The sequence below is a fragment of the Eulemur rufifrons genome, chromosome 29 (genome assembly GCF_041146395.1).
Source record: "Eulemur rufifrons isolate Redbay chromosome 29, OSU_ERuf_1, whole genome shotgun sequence".
Taxonomy (NCBI): domain Eukaryota; kingdom Metazoa; phylum Chordata; class Mammalia; order Primates; family Lemuridae; genus Eulemur; species Eulemur rufifrons.
The window spans coordinates 58,598,492-58,619,468 of NC_091011.1; the positions used below are offsets into that span (position 1 = coordinate 58,598,492).

The 20,977-nt window shown below is 37.2% G+C and overlaps 1 protein-coding gene across 2 annotated transcripts in view; it reads left to right on the forward strand.

Moving 5' to 3' along the window:
- The window catches only part of MAGI2 (membrane associated guanylate kinase, WW and PDZ domain containing 2), a 1,290,578-nt gene that overhangs the window by 1,127,168 nt on the left and 142,433 nt on the right, over window positions 1-20,977 (forward strand). Inside the window, exons 12-14 of one of the 2 annotated variants that reach the window (XM_069462132.1) lie at window positions 3,809-3,998; window positions 13,661-13,702; window positions 20,609-20,700. In XM_069462132.1, coding sequence (XP_069318233.1) covers window positions 3,809-3,998; window positions 13,661-13,702; window positions 20,609-20,700 — 324 coding nt within the window. The remainder of the gene's footprint in view (window positions 1-3,808; window positions 3,999-13,660; window positions 13,703-20,608; window positions 20,701-20,977) is intronic. The other variant, XM_069462133.1, reaches the window with a different exon arrangement.

Sequence of the window (20,977 nt, forward strand, 5' to 3'; positions counted from 1 at the left end):
TATAATGATATGCCCACAATGTATGGATCTATACACTCTCTCCTCTGAGGAGGATTGATGACATCATTAGTCAGAGTAAGAAAATACTATCCTGGCTGAGTTCTAGCCTCCTCCTCATCCTATGTCACTCCTTGACACTCTTCTATCCTACTGATCCACATCCTAAGCTAATCCATGTCAACATGGTCACTTCCTGTTTAACAAGTAATACACTAAGTATAGTGAGTTCTCATTCTCTTCATCTGGAAGGGATCAAGTTCATTCTTCAAGTACAGAATCAAGCCAAATACCTTTATTTCCCAGCCCTGCTCAAAACAGTGAGGGAGTGGGTTGAAATTACCACAATTTCTGTAGGAAGAAAACAAGTTTCAGACATAGTATTTCATGGAGGAAAACAGTAACCTGCCTTATTCACAACCCCTCTACTCTCTATATGCACCATAGAATCAAAAGCTGGGATTAAAAATAATTAGCCACAACCATGAATGGATTTTTCTGTTTTACTGTTTGATACCTACGTATCAACTATATATCCAGTCTGCTATTTCAGTGACTGCTGTTTCATACAGACAGACATCCATTCATTCACCAAGGCTGGCAGAGATATAGACTTCTCTCAAATACAGAAAATTTTATTTCCATTTTTCCTTAGTCTACTGAAATGTTTATAAATATCAGCCTAGGTATGGATGCCACTGAGATCAGACAGGCGATGCCCAATAAGAAGCCTTGTTGAGAGATAGATACCTGGTAGGTAACACAAACTCTAGACAGATCAAGGCCAGGAAGATGCTAGGTAGAGCAAGTGAGCCCCATGGACCTGGGCATGGGGACAAGATCAGGAATCCAGGAGGTTCACGAAGGTAGAGGGGAACACAGAGTGTCCCAGGTAGAAAACAAAAGTCCAGAGACCAAGGTGTGTAAGGAAGTAGGGAGGGGTCAACAGCATCCACCATTCAGAAGGTACAGTCAGGTCAGCACACCAGCCCCAGAGAAGGCGGTGACCTCTGACCCCAGGGCAGGTGGTTTGCTCCATGGTCTTCAGAGTCGGAGCCACCAGGTTTGGAGGGAGCACGGCAAGAAGGGGTAGGGGTGGAATGGTAAATCTACTTTTCCATGGGCACAGTGATTTTCTGCTCTACAGTCTTTTAAGAAACCCTGACATAGTGACTCAAGGGTTGATGAATGTCACAGCAAGAAGTTGTGAATGCTTTACAAAGCATGAACTGGACTCTTGACTAATTCCCCAATCTCTGTGCTACAGAAATTGTAGAATTTGTCAATCTGCCATAGAAACTTTCCCAAACAGTGCCCAAAGCATTATTTGTTCTGTAGTTTAAGACTGTTTTTTTAGAAATACCAATATTTTACCTGAAGCATGTTTGCTCCAATGACTGTACATGAACAATACAGATATCGGCAAGACCAAGACACTTGTGGCCATCAGATCGCACTCAGTGCAATACGGGAGCAAGAAATAAACGTTTGGTAGAGCCGCATGATGACAAGCAGGATACTACAGTTCCTCTAACCATATTTCTAATTTATTTATTTTTTTGAATTTAATATCTTATGTTTGGGAACAGAAGAGAGAAAGTCATAGCCAAAATTAATCCACAAGGTACCTCAAGTCAATTAAAGTGAAAAATTTTAAAGGATATTCCTTTAGCCACAAATGTGGTCTTCCACATCATAGCAAAGTCACCCAGAATGGATGACCAAAGAAACCCAGGATGACTTTCTATATGAATTTCACTATCAAATGAATTATGAATTGCATATTTAAAGATTTTTACTAAATGGGAGCACAAGGTACACTGAGCAGAAAATTTACTAAAACTCTAATCACCTTCGCTAGTTATTTCCCGCAATGCAACGTGTTATGATGTAAACAGTCACTCCTGTTAGAGTTAAAGGTTGTTTCTGACCCAGGATCTGCCACTGAGGCTGACAGCTGCTGCTGCCACTTACCCTCTCTGTGCTTCTGGAGATTATGTTGACTAGGAAGGAATTGAACTAGGCTGGGGGTTTTCCCATACTTGTTAGCTATAGAAACTTTGTTCACATGGAATCTTGGGCAGTAGCTCCTATAGAAAAAAATTAAAATGAAGTCAATCTTATTGGAAGAAGGATCAGTGACCCATTTCTTTCCTAGTTTGCTGGCTCAGCTCAAATCCCCGCCCCCAGGTGGGCGGGGTGGGCCAGAGGGCTCTCTGGTGTGACCCAGTGCATGTGCGCTTTGAAAAACACTGGAGCACATGGTACCTCACATCCCTTCCAGCTTTAAAATATTGATGATTGACAGGTCAGAGCTAGAATCAGAGCCCTGGTCAAAATATATAGCCAGTGTGAAAACAAAAGCAGGCCAGTGCAGTAGGGGACAGAAAGATATGATCCTGCCAAGTTCAAAGTATTGTGTATCAAAACTGGTTTTTCAAGTGGCCATATTTAATTCATGACTTCATTCATCTACTAAATGAACATTTTCAGAGCACTATGTATTGGTAATACAGCAAGGATAAAGACACAGCCCCTGTCCCCAACATGACCTATTTGAGACCCAGAAGGGCAGACTTATAAGCATAGGTGGATGTGATGAGTGGTGTGAGAGGAAGTAGAGATGCTGTCAGAACACCCAGGAGGAGCCAGGTGGGCAGCAACAGCTTCTAGGAAAGGAGATATTGCATCTGAATCTAGTAGCCAGGTAAAGTGAGGAGGGAAATGAGAGTGGGAAATGGGTAAACTTTGCATGTAGAAGGAGGAATCAAGAAAGTATGCAAAGGTTCAGAGGCAGAATAGAACCTGGTGGATCCTAGGGAACAAGAGGAGAGACCACTAACAATATGAGAAAGGTGAGCGGAACTGGGTCAAGAGAAGCCGACCACACCCACTGGGGAGTTTGGCCTTTATCCTGAGGACCATGCTGACCCAGCACAGAATATTAAGCAAGAGGGTAAACTGATCTAATTTTTTACATGCACTACAGGTTTATTCAAAGCAGAAAAGCAGAAGTTGAGTTTGAATAAGGAATCAGTTAATTGTCGGATGAAGGTGAAGTTGATGGTGCCAATAGGTGATCTAAGTGACCCTGGCTTCCTCCTTACAAAGGATGATGTTAATCTCTACTTTATCTATCTCACAGTGCTATGGTGGGGACCAAAGAATATTATGTATGTGAAAGAGCATGATAAACTAGGAAGTACTCTATAGATCCTTGATAAATGGTGATAGTAGCATTTTGGGGGAGAAATCACCAGATCAGCAGTAAATGAGGCTTCCTAGAAGACTATGAACAATTCCTGAATCCTAGATGGTTGTATAATTACTTATAAACTGAAAGGGAAGTGATTGAAGTGTAGGATGCTGCTGGGATATGCATAGGTAGCAAATGGATACGTGTAGATACTTTATCTTCTGCTTTAGTATTACAATAGTGATGTAATGTACTGGGACCATCTTAGAAAAGGAATATTATACATTTCTAAGCAGTTACACGTGTTATCTTTATTTGATGGAGGAAAAAAAAAAACAGAGAAATTAAGTGATTTGCTAAAATTTACCTGCTAATAGATGATGAGGTTACATAAGTGTACATTCAAAAGTCAGGCACCATTTGTATTTATAACAGTCTATGATGCTTTATTGTGTAGAAATAGAATCTTTTCTTTCAAGGCAATTACACCAAAGTTTTAAATGTTTCCTGGAAGACATGTCCACAAGGCAAGAATGTCTAACTTAAAGGTGACAAGAGAAATAGCAGGGAAGGATTCACTGTCAGTCATTTTCTCTGTTCTCTTTCACTTTTTAGATAACAGACCGATGGGAGAATCAAGGCAGTCCTCAAACAAGTTTATCTGCTCCGGCCATACCGCAGAACCTGCCCTTCCCACCCACACTTCACAGGAGTTCCTTTCCTGACTCAACAGAGGCCTTTGACCCACGGAAGCCTGACCCATATGAGCTCTACGAGAAATCTAGAGCCATTTATGAAAGTAGGCGTAAGTGAAAGCCACATACAACAGGGGTACTTTAATAATAGCTGCGTCCCTGACAGGAGAGATATTGAGGCTGAATGATCTGGAATGATTTTATATTCTGAGTTTCAAAAGTATCTCAAAAGTAGAGCCAGCTGGTCTAAAATTATCTTTAAAAGCCTGTTGATTCTAAAAGTAAGCTTATTATATGTTTCAGTTTTAAATTTTATCTCCTACTTTTTTCCCCCTAAGAACCTGAGGAAAATCAGGAATATATTTTTGGGGGGTGGGGATGGGTGGTTAGTTTTGTTTCAATCACCAAATAAGGAAAAGAAGTGTTTAAAATTTGTATCTGTTTAATCTGATCTTGAGTCTAAAGTTTAGATTTTTCTTAGAGCCCTGAATGCAGCTGTTGAAGTTAGAGCTTTGAGTGAAATGTCAGCCAAGTCTTTCCAACTCGCAGTCATGAAATCGGTTGGTTTTGAAAGCAGTGCAGAGCCAGGTGCCAATCATTCCTGCCGGAGTCTTCTGCTTCTCATTTCATGCAATCAGGCACCTTTGAATGTTTCATCTTAAAATACTGTGTATGCACTTGTCACCCTATCTGAAGGTCTTTTAAAATTATTTCATGGAACTTTATAAACATTAGAAAACAAGGCTTTTAGCCAGGCACAGTGGCTCATGCCTATAATCCCAATACTCTGGGAGGCCAAGGCAGGAGGATTTCTTGTGGCCAAGAGTTCAAGACCAGCCTGAGCAACATAGCAAGATCCCATCTCTAAAAAAAATAAATAAGATAAAATAAATAAAAATAAAATAATTTTTTTTAATTAGCCAGGAGTGATGGCATGCACCTATAGTCTCAGCTACTCAGGAGGCTGAAGTGGGAGGATTGTTTGAGCCCAGGAGAGATTGAGGCTGCAATGAGCTATGATCATGCCATTGCACTCCAGCCTGAGTAACAGAGGGAGACCCTATCTCTATTTAAAAAAAGAAAAAAAAGAAAAGAAAAGAAGTCTTTTAATATTGCGTGTACATTCATCATGCTTCTTTCTGCCATCTTACAGGTCATCTCCACCACATGTTAGAGGACAGGAATCTAAGTGGCATCAGTATATAATACACAGTATAGTAAGAACCTGAGTAAATGATCAGGTAACCCAGCCTAGTAAGAAGGATTTTGTCTCTGGCGCTCCCATTTATGATGTGCTGATTTCCTTTGCTTCAGCGTTCCGCCGATGTCTTTTTTCCAACTTTATCATCGGAAGCATGAATAGCAAGTTTTAAATTGCGTGTGATCTCAGAGGATCTCAAATCCGCTTACTCTTTTGATGAGCTCAGGGGCTGAGAATTATGCACCCAGCTGGTAAAGGGAAAAGCAGACATAATACCTTTCCCCCATCCTCTACAACTCTTTGTAGAAGTAATTTTGGTTGATAGAATAGTTAGGACAGCAGGCCATCGAGAAATCATTTTCATCAAAATGAAACAACCCACACATACATAGTTTTTTTTTTTTTTTTTTTTTTTAAGAATTGGCTACAGCAGAGCTACCATATTTTATTCTTCTCCTTCTAGATGAATGACTGAAATATCTTTAGAGGATTGTATCATGTCTTTGCTTTAGTAGAGTAAGAACAAAGGAGGCATTTTTAGCTATATAATATAGTATATGAATTCAGGGTATTAATGCTCATTAAACTGAAAAAAATTGAAGAGATTTCAGCACAGCTCTTAGTACCTTTTCTGCTTCAATAACCAAGTATTTATTGAATACTCACTTTATTCCCAGCACTGTGGGAAGATACCAAAGATGAGTAATATGTCTGCTCTCACACATTTAACTGGAGAAATAAGAAGAATGAGTGTAAACAAGCAGAGACACAGTGTGGTTCTAACGTGGAAGGTGGAAACACGTTGCAGGATTAAAATATCATGCTTGGCTTGTTGGATTTTATGGTTATATTTAGGGAGCATTAAGAGATGGTTCCTCCTGGTTTTTTGTCTTTTCATTAGTCATTTGCTTCCATCTTTTTGCAGCTTCCTGGCTGATGCAAAGCTTTGTTATTCGAGACAAAGGCAATGTTGGTGTTTATTCCCAATCTTCTCTTTGTGGTTCTTCTCTGATACAGTTGTGCCCTCAGTTTCTGAGCAGGAATTGTACATGACCCTTTCTCAACTCTCAGAGAATTCTGCCTTCTTTATCCAGCCCCTGCAATACCATTTCTGTTCATTGCCTTTCCTCTCCTCACCTGTAACAAGCCAAGCGAACCAATCCACCTTAACCCCCATAACTTTCTTTTTCAGTCCTCCTCTGGGAGCTCTTTATCCCCCTTTGCTTCTGCAGCTGCAGAACAGCAAGAATCCTGACGACTCCCCATGTCACCCCCCCCGCACCCACCTCAGTGCCCTCGACTGTGCCACTGCTGCTGCCACCCAAGTGGCACCCCCTTCTTGTTTCTCTCTAATGTTTCTAAGGTCTCAGTAATGTTTTCAGGGTCAAAACTCCCAGGAAGCCAAAAAAAGGGCAAGCTTATTTCCTTCCTATCCGTCTCTTTTCTATCGTGTTATTTCATAACGCTAAATGGAGTGTGAATGAAAGACAGAAATCATGTCAAGGTAAGAAAAGCTCTACCCCTGAAGATTAAGGACACCAAAAGAGCAGGATGCCATTTTCTCTATTCTGTCTAGCTGATCAGTTCACTCTACTTGCTGTCAGGCGGGTGTCTTTAAAAAACAAGATAGCTTTTTGCCCTCTGTACAGGACAAGTTTCATTCTCTCATTTAAATTTTTAGAGTAATACTAAAAAAATAAATTTTTTTTAACTAATGGGTGAAAAACTCAGTCTATTCCTCATCCTCTTCAGTTGTTTTAGGCAATGATCAAAAATGTATGCACCCAAACAAAAGATCCATATTCAAAATTTTTTATTGTGAAACACTCCTATTCTTATTCCTTTGAATCACATGCGTGACATTTAGGTTTGGCTCTATTTATTCTTGTGTCTCTAAACTTTTTCCTGGGAGGAAAAAAAAAATCAGTGAGACCAGGGAAAACGTGGGAGGGAATCCTAACCAAAGCTATTTAAACTAAGTCCTTTGACATTTTCCCCAGCCCATCGTGATCTCATGGTATCCTCCCTTACAGCCATGTCCAAAGCTAAACAGATTTTTGCATTCACATTCAAAACTGGGTTGCAGTCATCAGATAAAAAGACACCCCCCCCTACAAGCCTGGGTTGTACAGAGCTACAGAATGTTTGTTCTGTCAAAGTTGTCAGGAAATATTTGGTTTCAAGTCACCAGTCCCCTGCAAATGATAGAAATTTATCAAATGATGTAAATGCTGCTGTGCCTCATTTGCCTCATAATTAGATTATGCTGACATTTAATGTGCAGGCACAGGACATCTTAATAAAGGTGTAGTCCTGGGGGAAAAGTGCTGTGATTGTAAACAAATGAAGACAACCATGAGACACTAGAGCCACGTGAAACAGAACATGACAGGTACATGCTTATGAGAGGCAAGCTCCAAACAGCCTGTCTTCGTAAGATCTTCTCTAGATGAGGTAGGACTGCAGAAAGACAGAGAAAGGCAGGCTCTCGCACCCAGCGGGCTGGTAATGCCTCTGATTTCAGAGCATTAGGCACCGTGCCCAGAGGTGGCAACAGAGGCTCCACATCAATCAACAAGAATATATGAAACTCTCACTGTGTGTCTAGGACTCTGCTAGGCCCTCTCCAAGAGGAAAGTCATGAGAAATAATCTCTGCTCATTAGAAGCTTGCAGGGAAGTTGAGGACACAAACAACACATAGGAAAACAACTCCTGAACAAGGCTACATTACACAACGCAGAAATAATATCGGTATTTGAATGTGTGGAATTCTGCAATAAAAGTAATTAAACGATACTGATAGTTTCTCAACTTTCATGTGTAAAATTGATGTTTAATCAGGAGAATGTATTAGATATCTTTGAATTATCAAAATCTCATTAGTCTATATAGGAGAACTCTGCAAAAAAGAAAATATTTTCCCACTAACTTAATTTCACATAAGCTTAAGCTTACGTATATAAAAGTAGAACCATAACCCCCCCAAAAATCCCCTCAAATAGTTTTGACTAATGGTCTTTCTGGATCTTCATGTCAATTATTTAAACATTGACCCTATGTCATTACTACCAATTCCCAGAAAAGAGAAAAAGATCTTCCCACTCCCATCTCTACCAGAGATTTTTGTCACTATTCTGTTTGTGTTAGTCTCTGTTGATTTGACTTCTTCCTATCCCCATTGCTTGCAATTTTAAAAATTGAAAGCAAAGGAAAATATCCACCTTTGTATAGTGGGACAAGCCCTACAATTTTTGACTTCTCACTTCTCTGTCCTTTTCCCATGAATCTTATGAAGGAAAGACTTGAATTTTTTTGCACTCACAAGAGGAACTGCTTGAAATTTGTGTTTGTATTCTAACATTCCTAATGCTGGACTATGTATATCATTTCTAACCTTGGAAAAGAAGTATTTCTAAAGGCCTTTACTATCTTCACCCCCTCATCTCATCCTGCCATTCCTTCTCTATGTATGATTGCACCCTTGCTTCCACCATATATTTCTGATATGATGGGAAACTTTTTTAAATGGCCTAGTTCTCCCTGAGACAAGAGTGACTACATATGGGAGTTTTCCTGAAACAGTCCTGGTCCGTGTTGTCCTGGCGTAATTATTAATAGCTCACTTTTTACCCTACAGACACTGTCCTGATTTGAATGAAAAATTATGAGGTTTCCTTTTATTGTATAATATATTCAAGGAATAGACATCATTACTGTCCAAGAAAAGCATTTATCTAAATGTACAGACCATGAATAAAAATTTTAACGCCTACTTAGATAAATAATTTTTTCAAGTTAAATTATTTGGGTAATAGAATTTTTGCCTATACATGTTTCATCCCTAATGTGAGGTAAAGGCCTAATTGGTGCCTCATCTTGGTGGCCAAACTCCCAATAAACTCCCCCATACCCAGAAAATTGTACATATGTTCTAATCCAGTGCATGGTAAACTAAGTAGAAAATATAGGTAGTAAAGCTTCACACATAGAAGTACTATGTCATGCAGTCCTCATTCTTATCACAGAGAATAAGTCAAGTTCAACATCGCAATAATCACAGAACTGATAAGGAGTTATTCTCACATGTCTCCTGCCCCTGGGAAAGATTATTCCTAGATAACTGCAGATAGATGCCTATCACAACTCTTCTTTTTATTACCAGGCAAGGCAATATAAAGTGCTTCCCAAAGAAAATGAGTGTGGCTCACTTTCTTAAGAATCTTAAGAAAATAAGATTCTAATGAACGCTTGTTGATTTAGGAAAGAGGGCCCAGTCTTGTTGCTTCACTTTTCTTTAAGCCAGGCTTATTCTAAAAGTATGTCTTATCATCCTCAGCTCATGAGGGCATTTCTTGGGCATGCTCCACATTGCAGCCTTGGAAGCAGGAGCAAATGAGCAGATGCAGCTAGGAATAGACAGAAAAGAAAAATCCTTATTTCCTGGAACTCTTCCCTCAGGGTTCTGTTCCTTGGTTTGAACCCAAGTTGAATTATGACTGAAGTCATACAAACTTTTTTCTCTTCACATTGAACTTTGGTTATTATAAATAAACAATTTATGAGGTACAACTTGTCCACACTCCTTTGCAGTAAGACATCGCTCACATGTAGGATCATAAAAGTGTCAAGGATCCGTATGGTATAATGTGCCTTCTGGTATAACCTCTTTAGAGTAGAAATTCCTCTGAAATTTCTTCAAAGAGAGCTCACACAATCAGTTTTTCTTTCTAGAAATTAGAAGGCATTAACCCATAATAAGCAGTGAGTATCACAGCAAAGGTAGCAATCAAAAGTAACCACAGTCCTGTTAAAGAGCATAATGGAGCAGCAAACTGTTTTTCAGTACTGCATCTGAAACGAAATTATAATTTGTGGCACATCAAAAACAGTCTGTTGTGTTTTTCACCTCTATGGCTTTTATCCTGCTCTTTTGTTGTTCACTGTTCATAGTTGAATTCTTTCATTGTTTCGTATTATAATGCACATATAATTCATGACTGATCACAAATGGGTGGTGTTTCTAAGCTGTCAGGTTTTCTGCTGCTCTTTTCTTGTTATGAGTGAGCAAGGGTTGTAGTTTGCCCTGCCTCCCATCCTAACAGCAGAGCCTTTTGAAAGAATGGGGTGGTATAATAATAATATTATCCAGCACAGCACACCATGGGAGACTCCACATGAAAAGTGATGGTGGAAGCCACATTGCACATGGTAGTATCCATCCATGGTGCTCAGAACCAGAGTTCAGAAGGCTATGAAAAATCTGTCTGCTTGAGTTTTCCTGGCTTCAGTCTCCTTTCCCCGTGTAATTAAACACTTGATATAGTCAAGCTGGAAATACCAAAAGGCTTTAGAAAGGTTTCAGTAAATTCATGGATGCCGTAGCTAGAGGCAGCTATTATGTGATCATGAAAGGCCACCTTGCCTTCCCAGAGAGCACCTTTACATCTGAACACTGTGCTAGGTCACGGCCTGGTCTGATTTGCTCTAACATTGCTGGTGTCCAATGGCCTTAATTAAAATACCCCTCACATATGTTCTCTTGAACACAATCTTACTTTAGTGAAATATTAAAACAAGATGATATGTAAATGTTAAGACACTTTTGCCAATGACTTTAGCATTAGAATTATAAAAAGATAAAAAAAATTTTAATACCATTATCATTTTAAATGTCCTCCACTGAACTATGAAGGTTAATCTTCTGTACTTTTTTCCCATGGGAAAAGCATCGTTGTTATCCTTAGTAATGATTTATGTTATAGTTTGATCTGTGAAAAAATTTGCCTTTCAGCTGGAGTTTCTAATATATCGAATTATGCGTCACTTTTTAGTTATAATGTACTGATAATGGAGATCAGTAAATCCAGTTAAGTCGTGTTTGCCATTTTTAATATGTAGACTTTAATTAATTTGGAAATCTAATTTTTAAAAATGGTATTTTCAGATACCTTTCAAAAAAACTGTGGTAATGTTTATATGTCTAGTACATTCCTTTTGAAATGGGAAATTACCATGATGAGCTTAAGTAAGATAGATAATAAAATAAAAGCTGTGGTAGAGCACATATTTTCCCATATATTTTAAAAATTAGATCCAATGCTATAACTTATAAATTTATTTCATTCAGTAGTTTAAAACTTAAAGATCCTGGAATTAGACAGATGTAAGTGGGGGGAAGTGAAAAGTAAACTCTAAAATGTTAGTCTTTGATTGAAAGTTATTTTATATGTCAAAACATTTTTTTGGTAGCACAAACAGTATAAGCCAAGGTACTTTCATGAATAAATATGAGACCCCCACGGCTGCAGTAAACCAAGTTTAATTGCTCAATGGCAAGTAGGTCCTAGTAAGATTATATTAATAATAACATAAAATGTCAGTTTTATACCTAATGGAAATGTTTAGAAGGTAGCAGCAGTCTTCCATCTTTGATGCAGGTGTACCTTTTTGATGAAAGGAGATTTTTCCATTCGTAATCCTAAGCTGTCACACAAAATGTGGAGGCTGTTAAAAAATAACAATTCTGCTAGAAAACTAATTTGCCTTTACTGTGAAAACATAGCTTACCTGGCAGGAATGATCATTATGCCCTCGATGAGCTGACTAGCTAGTTATTTGAAACAAACAAAGCTCAATGAGAAAGCAATCAGAATTTGGTCTTATTTTAATTTTTTAAATTTAATGATAAAATACTCATTTTTTTTCATAGTGCACATTTTCACATGGCACCAACTGTATTATAAAATTGTGTCATTCTAAATGGGGAAGTTCTATTGTACTTTATTTTCACTCTGTGCTTTTTAAAACTAAGTCTTTTAAGTTACTTCCTCTATAAATGCTTTTAATAAGGAATAATCACTTACATGACTGATGATTATATATCATACATACATGATTATTTATAGACCATAATAATAATAATGGTCTGAAATTTCTTCCAAGCTAAAAATAGTTTACATATTGAAGTCTAAAAGTGTGGGAGGAGTGGTTCTTGCAAGAAAATTTTATAGTTCTTTTATCTACAATGTGAATTTATGCTTTAGAGAGGTGTAGTGACTTTTAATTAATCTCCATCTGGAATTCCTTACATGATTCAAAAGCAAAGCGATGTCATAAACTTAATATTAAGTTAATCATAGAGGCAAAAATATTCTGTGACTCTCTCGGATAGAAATATCTCAGCTTATCTTAACATAGATCTTTATCTTCCTAAATTTTTCTTGACCAGAGGTTTGTGTCCATGTGTCTTCTGCCCATCTCATAGTAAACCCAGTTGTGTGGTTTAGGAACTTCTCTATTGACAGAACTGTGAAGGAATAGGAAGAATATCTGAAGATGTTAGGGAAAAAATTATAGCATAGTCAGAAAAGAGTGTAGTATATATGTATTATATTTAGTATAATACTAAAATGAAACCAAAGAAAGGGATCTTTATTGCATAGTGCATTCTAATTCTTAAGTAGGACGAAAACAAAATGGACACTTAGATATAATATTGTCAATATTTTTTCTAAAAAAGACCTTGAAAAATTTCTTGTGAAATAGTATACAATAATTTACACAAGTCACTTGGCATTTTGGGCCTTAATCTTGCCATCTGTGAAATGAAGGGCTATGGTGGAAGCTCTTCAAGGTGCTTTGCAGCTCCACCACTCTGTTCATTCCTCTACAATGTTAAGACAATGGATTTGGAAGGCAGAGTGAAAATTAAGGGACAATTTAGTTATGTCATTATATACATGTTCAGCAGTTCCAGATAAAGATGGTGAAAGTCTGCATTTCTCAAACATGTCTATATGGGTAGGGGTAGAAGCACATCAATTGGGCTGTAACCTACCCCTGGTAAATTTTAATCCATGACAGCAACATGTCTCCAAATATTTCCAGGACACAGTATGTAACTAGGTTGTCCAAAGTTCTAGAATTGTAAGTGTGGGATAATCCTACATTTTAAAGGTGTTTAAACTCAAGTTCATGAATGTTATGTTACTACATGTAGCACAGTTTACATCATAATTCTCGTAAAGGATCTCTACTGCTGAAATAAAGCAATTTAACTCAACTACTTGTATATAACTTTAACTATCCAAGTAATTGGGAGTATCAAAATATTTGGACTGGTATATGTAAATCAATACAATCATTGATTGAATTTTCCACTTTTCAATGTTTTCTGATATGGCATTATAACATGATTTTAAAAGACCTGTATTTACTGTACATATTTCAGGTTCTGGGTTGACTTTACTTTCAAATAAGTATTCTTCTAATGAGAATCAAAGCTTAATAATATTTAGAAATGGTAATCTTTTTTTCATCCTGATCTAAACAAAATTCAGATTTTTCTATTTTGGGTGCGTATAAAAAGAATACATTTACGTACATATTCATACAAAAAGCAGGGTAAATCTATCCACTAACATCTATGGATCTTAGAGGAAAAAAAAATCCTTAACGATGCGAACAAGATTGGGGTGGGGGAGTTATAATAGCAACAAAAAGAAAGTAAAGATGAATTTTAAAATGCCATAAATGAATTTCGATTTTAATTCCCCATTTTCCCATCCAGAACAAGTGCCACCCAGGACCAGTTTTCGAATGGATTCCTCTGGCAAGTATTCTTCAGTACTCACAGTTCTGTGAACAATACATCTTCCATTTTGTGTAACAAGTCATTCTTCCAAGTAGTCTCAGTTTTTTAGTATATAACCACTACACTATTTTGTTCATCCACATAAACATGCATTCAAGGTAGAGAGCAAGTCTCATCATTGTGGGCCTGCAACAAAAGACAAAGGAAAACGGTCATATTCATGAATTTTTTTCATAAAATGCTTTAGTAAAAGACTAGATTAACAACCAGCTGCCAAAGAAAGCCATCAGCCTGACTAGATCTGTGCTGTCCAATACAGTAGCCTTTGGCTATCTGTGGCTGTGGGCACTGGAAATGTGGCCACTCTAAAGGTAGATGTACTATGAGATATGTGTAAAACCCACACTGGACTTCAAAGACTTATATCCCTAAAAAAAGAAAAAAAAAAAAGAATGATATCTCATTAATTTTATATTGATTTATGTTGAAATAATATTTTAGATATATTGTTAAATAAAATATATCGTAAAAATTGATTTTACCTGTTTTGTTTTGCTTTTTAAAATGTGGCTACCAGAAAATTGTAAATTATTTATGTAGCTTACATTTCATTTATATTGGACAGCACTAGGCTAGATGGAAATAAGAAGCTAGAGGAGCTCAAGAGATTTTCCATTTAGACATTTCCAAAGAACTTACTAAAAATTTTGCTAATATAAAATGAAATTATTTTCAAATCAATTAAATACCTATATCAACTTGATTTTTTTTTAAACCATTCCAATTACAAAATTCTCTATTTCAATAGGATTTTAAGCTAGGATAGAATATTATAGTTTCAAATTTAAGAGCTGTTAGTGATAATTAATTTGCTGAAATCGAAAATTTTTTTGACTTAATCATTCCCAAAATTCCAATTTTGATTTAGGCTAAAATATTTAATAACATTATTGTGGAAATGAAGGAGGAAAAAGAAAATTCAGATATTTCTTTTTTTTTTACTCTTAGAATTAGTGTGGAAATGCTTTGAATAGCTGATTGGACCACTGGATTGAAAGGCAGAACACTGAAACAATTGCAGAAAAGAGAGTTTAGTCATAATAGCACTATTTCAGGTCTGTGGGCTCACAGCATACATCTCTAGAGTGTTTCCATGATGACAGCTCATTATCCATCTCAGCATGTTCTAACACCCCTCGGAAAATATATGTGCTTGAGATCATTTCATTCTGTAAGTTTCCATGTCGTATTTTTGGATATGCAGAAAATACAGAAGATATTTCTTAGCATTTTGTCCTCAAATAATGTCTAAATTATTTATTTACCTTGGTCTGAAAATTTTAAAGCCTGATTATTCTTTTATACTGTCAAAATCCTTGTAATTTTGAAGACTATCTTATGCCCAGAGAGAAAATGGGACCTAGTAATTACAGTTGCTAAATGAAATCAGGATTTAATTTAGAATTCTGCATCTCAGCTTATTGGCCACAACAAGCACATTTTTTGAAAATCTCAGATTCTGAATGTACTTTAGTTAAAAAGAACGGAAGAGCGTCCCAATAGTGTAGAATACCTTGATATATATGTAAAGTAATATTTTACATTTTAAAAAAATATATTACTTAAAATACAAAAGTTGTAGTTTGGGTATATTATTGTACTACTATTATACAATCCAGATTTTCAAGAAAAGAACCAATCCAAATATTTTGTTTAATGTCCACACAGGTTATCAAAATATTCTGGAAAATTATGAATGCATCCAAAATAAATAGGTCTCTCATATTATTTCTCACATTTATAAAGTGTCCTTTATCAAAGTATGTGTCATGATTTTTGATTCCAATATATTTGTCATAATTATAAGGTATATTATTAACTTTATCTGCATAAGATCGTTAGGTACAGAGGCAAAATTGATAGTAAGAAGTCCTAACTAATGTATTTATTAAACTAAGTGATAAATCCGTAGTGGAATAACGCTGTGGTTCATTGGGTCTAGCAGATTGGTGAGTGCCTTGAAACAACTAAATTCAAGAAATATCTATTTAGCAACTCCTACAGGCTGAGTATAATGGAACAGTATAGATGACAAAGATAATCATGTCATCACTGAGGGAGGATGTCAGTGAGAAACAATGGAATCTATGGCCAGAGACTTTGAATGGGGAGCTCCACCCAAAGACAAGAGAATCAGGGAGTGGAGTATCACAGAAACTACTTCCAAAGGAGACCTTTCCTTGTTTAGAATCCAGTGAAATCTGAGGTCGTAAAGGGTGCATCAATAGTATCAAAGGAGGCACTGAAATCAATCAGAATGGGGAAAGATAAAAAGGTCATTTATTCTGTTCATTAGGATGTCATCAACGACTTTAAAGAGTTCAGTAACGCCAGGAGAGCATAAACCAGACTGGCAGGAATGAGTCAGAGATGGAGTGAGGGCTCCACTGGGGACTAGTTTCCAAGGGAGAGATGGAAGGGAGGAGCAAGGTGGTATTTAGGAAAGAGAAATTTGAGCTTATTTGAAGGCTGAGGAAGAGAATCAAATAAAAAATGGGAGATGGCTTTTACTATGACTAAAATATGCCCAGCCACATTCACATTACGACAGGGATAAAGGCAAGAGGTAAGAGAAGGAATTCTTTTAAGACAAAGGGTATTAGCTACTTACCAGGTAATGTTAGATTTGAGCAATAAAAACTATTTAATTCCCGTTTAACTCATTCTGTATCTGGAGTGCATGGAAATCCAGAAGCCAGGGACATGGTTAGTAACCTTCTTTGATTCCTGATGCATTTCTTACACTGTCTATCCTACATCTGTTTATAGGGAAAAGCCAAAAAAGTAATGTTCTTTCCAGCAGGAAAAATTAAATAAATGCATTCTCTGTGCCAAATTGAGATAATAAGCCATGGTGCTTATGTTTTAATTAAAACATGAAAGGGGATTCAAGTACCAAAATTTAATTGACATGTTTACAGCAGCATCCCATGTGCCAAATTAATTTATAAAAATGTCATTCTTTGCATTTTTGAAGATTGAATCCATTCATAAAATTAATCAGTTGTGTTTCGTTACCCAGCCTTTTTTCCCTGATACTGTGCACAAAGCTAAGTCTTTCAAAAACAAGACCAAGGATGCATATACTGTGTGAAGTCCATGGAGTCTTAGTATGAAATGGAATCAACTTTTGAAATTCTGCTTTTCTTTATCCTAAGGGAAGTTGTCCTGATACCTGGATTGGTCACCATTTGCTACTTTTTAAATGTTAGCATTTGCAACATCAGTGTGAGCCCAGGATAAATCAGGACTTAGAAATTCCATTTCTGTAACTTGCCACAGTGGTCATATAAAATCCCATCTGGGAAGAGTATCGTGAGATGCTTTATGTCATCATGCCTCAGCATCCTAGGACCCAACTTCTAAGAAAGAAGCAACGCTGGCCGTCGCTGGCCATTGAACACCAATGTCCAAAGAATATTTTATCTCCCCTTACTCCATTTCTTCACAATCACTGCCTCCTCTTGAGCTGCACCAAGCAACACCTGAGAGTACATGCCCCTGACAGTTCTGCAAAAAGGGTTATAGAGACAAAGATTAAAAAAAAAAAAAAAAAAGAACACAGGAAAAAAAAATAAACAAGGAAGCGGAAGAGAAAAAGGATGTTGGTGGGGCGTAGCTGATGACATGCAAAGTGACTCAGGTCTGGATAGGTATTCACTAGGCCCCTTCATCTAAAAATACCTCAAATGCATAGTTTATTTATGAACAAGAGAGAGGAGTCGTGATCATTAACTCTGTTGAAATGGGGTAAAGAGTTGGCCCTTGGATTTCTTCACTTTAAGTTCTTGCATTAATAAGGGGAGACATAAAGCATGATGCAATTATTGAAACATGCCGTCGGGCAGGAAGAGCAGCTAGGGGAAAGTATCAGAAACATCATAATCTTCCAAGAGACCTAACAAAGCAAGAAGGAAAAAGAATAATGTCTCCCAGCTTTATACATGTAATTTTAGTTATTTTGTAAAGCCAGAGTCAAAGAAGGAGGAAAAAAAAAAAAAAAAGAAAAATTATCTTTCTAAAAAGCTCTTATTTTTCATTTAAAAAAAATACCGCTGCCTCAAGGCACAATCTATCATTTAAACTTTTTTTCCAGTTGACTATTTCTCTAAAGTTTCCATGCCCTGCAGACTCTGAATCTGTGTTCAAAATTAACAGAGAAATAAAAAATAAATCACATCTGCTGGCACACTTCTCTAAGGGGTGGCTCTTTGCCTCTCTCTACTTGCTCACGTGCCATTAAGCTGGTCATCTTTGCCTGGAAGAATGGAAGGATGAAGACGAAATGGCTGGCACATGCCACCCTGTATTTGAAATCAGGATGGGTCAGAGCAACAGAATTGTAACTCTCATCAAAATGCACATAAAGGTTAGGAGAAGGGGGATAAATGCATTACTCACATCTCTGTTTTTCAGAGTTAAATAAAATTAACCAGCTAAAATCTAGATCTTTTTTCCTTTAAAAAAAGTCCTGAGTTATTTATTAAGGAAAAGCTTAATTCTCTTAGGAATCACAGCATTCCCTAATTTAAAAACCACTTGGGCCCTGACACATCTCAAAATTCCATTACTGGAATTGTCATAATTTCAACATTTCCTTAGGGGAAAAGTTTTACGTAGCAAATAAGATGAATCACACAGTAAACTTTTTGAGTTTCCTTGTGCAATATGAATGGGTTCTGAAATCACGGGAGGAACAATTTCTCAGCAGCAATGCATAAGTGAGAAGAATATAGGAGATGAAAAGTTCCAGTTAAATATATGCTGGCTCTATCATTTTCAGTGTCAAAAATATATCACCTTCTATTTGTATTTTTTATGTATATATGGTCTAGAATCCTCCAAGCTTATAGTGACCTAGATTGCTGTGAGCAGTTAGTTGTATCATGATCGACTTACAGAAGTTTGAGCAATGAGCATTATCTGTCATCTCCCATCTCCCCTTGTCTTTCTTCCTCCCTTGGGAGGAGTACAGGTATCTGCTGTGATTTTGTAGGACTGCTCCACCTGCCTCCAGTCTCCCAAAAGCTTAGCACACACCCCAATGTGTGATTTCGTAGATGATATTATAGACACCAGGATAAACTGAGTTCAAAAGCCAATTGTGCCTCATAAAGTATAGGGCAAAGTTGCCATCTTCTCTTTATCACCCAACTCTATTTCATAGGAACTGAATTTTTCTAAGTTCTCCTGTCTTTAAAATATGACTGATTATGTAATTTATAAAGGATGACTAAAGGACATGGAGCTCTAATTTGTTACCCTTCTTTGAGGGTTGTATATTATTCATTGAATGGAAAAGACCTTGGTCATATGTCCATGTGGTCATAAGAAGGTGTGTGAATGGTCATTTTGTCTTGCGCAATATACACACACACACACACACACACACACGTATTTATATGCCTGATTCAGCTGTTTTTAAGAGAGCATGAGACAAATGATCGGCATTTGCCTACATACAAGAAATAAATGACTTTCCTTTCATATATCACTGGGAAAAAGCCGGGTTGCTGGGCACCAAGGCAAGCCCAGTATCACTGTGCCTTGTACACTGTATCACTTAGCAGCCCCGCTCACTGCAGCACCTGGAAGAGATTCACCCGGCCATCATTCAGTGAGTCTCTCTCTCCTGTGCCTGCTATTATACATCCAGGTGACTCAGACATAGACTTTTCCCGCGAGGATTCTCTGAAATCTCTCCTTAATTTCCAAAACTATCCTTTTTAAGCAAGGGGAATTTTACTTAATACTTGCTTCTATCAATTCTAACACCTTCTTTAAACTATTAAGGCCCAGAAATCACTAAACACTTCTTAAGCAAAGGATGGCATGATAAATATTTCCCCAAATCAGTGATTATCCAGTGCCATCCTAATGGTGGGCATGAAAGTACGCACAATGCGGTCACAGTTGAGGCAGTGCCCCCTGAGGAGGGTGCAAAGGGACAGGAGCAGAGCATAGCCATAAATCATATTCTCCTTAAAATGTCCAATATTTTTTATAGTTTTAGTTCATTCTGGGACTGAAAAAAATGACATTCAGGAGAGTTTCCTAGCTTATTCTTAAGTACATTTCTGTTCTTTCAGCTGACCTCAGAAAAGTATTCCTCTTCTAATTTATTTTGAGTACACTAATGAAGTCAAAAGTCAATTAGTGGCTTCCCCATTCTAAAATAATTGGGGGATAAGAGTTCATCTTAGACCCAGATGATTTTCTACCTGTAAGTTCTGAAAAATATAAAGGTGTTTTTCACAATATAAACACTTCACTTAAACCTCAACAGAGAAAAGTCTATATTTTCTAATTTTTATAAGCTTAAAAGGGACAACATTTATTAGGCATGAGCTTATCCCCACCCCACCCCCACACACACACTCTCTCTCCTAAACTGGATATATCAAGTCATAAACAGATACTAGGAAAATTACTAGATAATACTTTACTAAGCAGTTTCAGGGTTGTGCCATCTGTTCTCTCTGACTTCTGTAATAATCATTCAAATCAAAGTAAACATCCTCAAATGACAGCCAGGCTTCTTGAGGGCAATCCAAATGCTCTTAGGAAAATAAAGAGTTATAGAGGTATCAGTTTTTTTTCACTTGGAAAATTTGTGTTCTCTTTCTGCTTCTGGTGACACCCTAGTGGTGCCTTTGGCTTGGTCGCTATTATTCCAGGGACTACCTAATTTTGGAATACCTACTTTTTTGCTACCATACTTTTTGTATCCTCTATGCTTTCCATTGACTCTAACAGCACTCTCATTAATCACGTCCACAAAATTAATTTATCATTGGTGTGTTCAGTTCCTCAGGGGGTGGTGGAGGCCAAATTCATTACTCAATGGGATCTCTTTTATGCCAGGTCCAGATTATAAGGAATTGGATGTTCACCTTCGGAGGATGGAGTCTGGATTTGGCTTCAGAATCCTTGGGGGAGATGAACCCGGACAGCCTGTAAGTTGAATCCCCTTTATTTCCACACTTTGGGCTCTGTGTGTGTGCAGGCACCAGGGAAAACACCATTCAATGTGACATCTAAAGGGAAATGTTTTAGGACTCACATAAAAAGTTTAAGGCTTGATTTTTTTCCTTGCTATTCTCTTTAAAAAACGACCTCACAACTTACAGATATCTCATCATAAATCAGATTAAGAGAGGTACATTATTATTTTTTAGAATGAAGTGAGTTCCTCTTGAGTATTTCAGTTGTTTACTTGTACTAGAGCCCTGG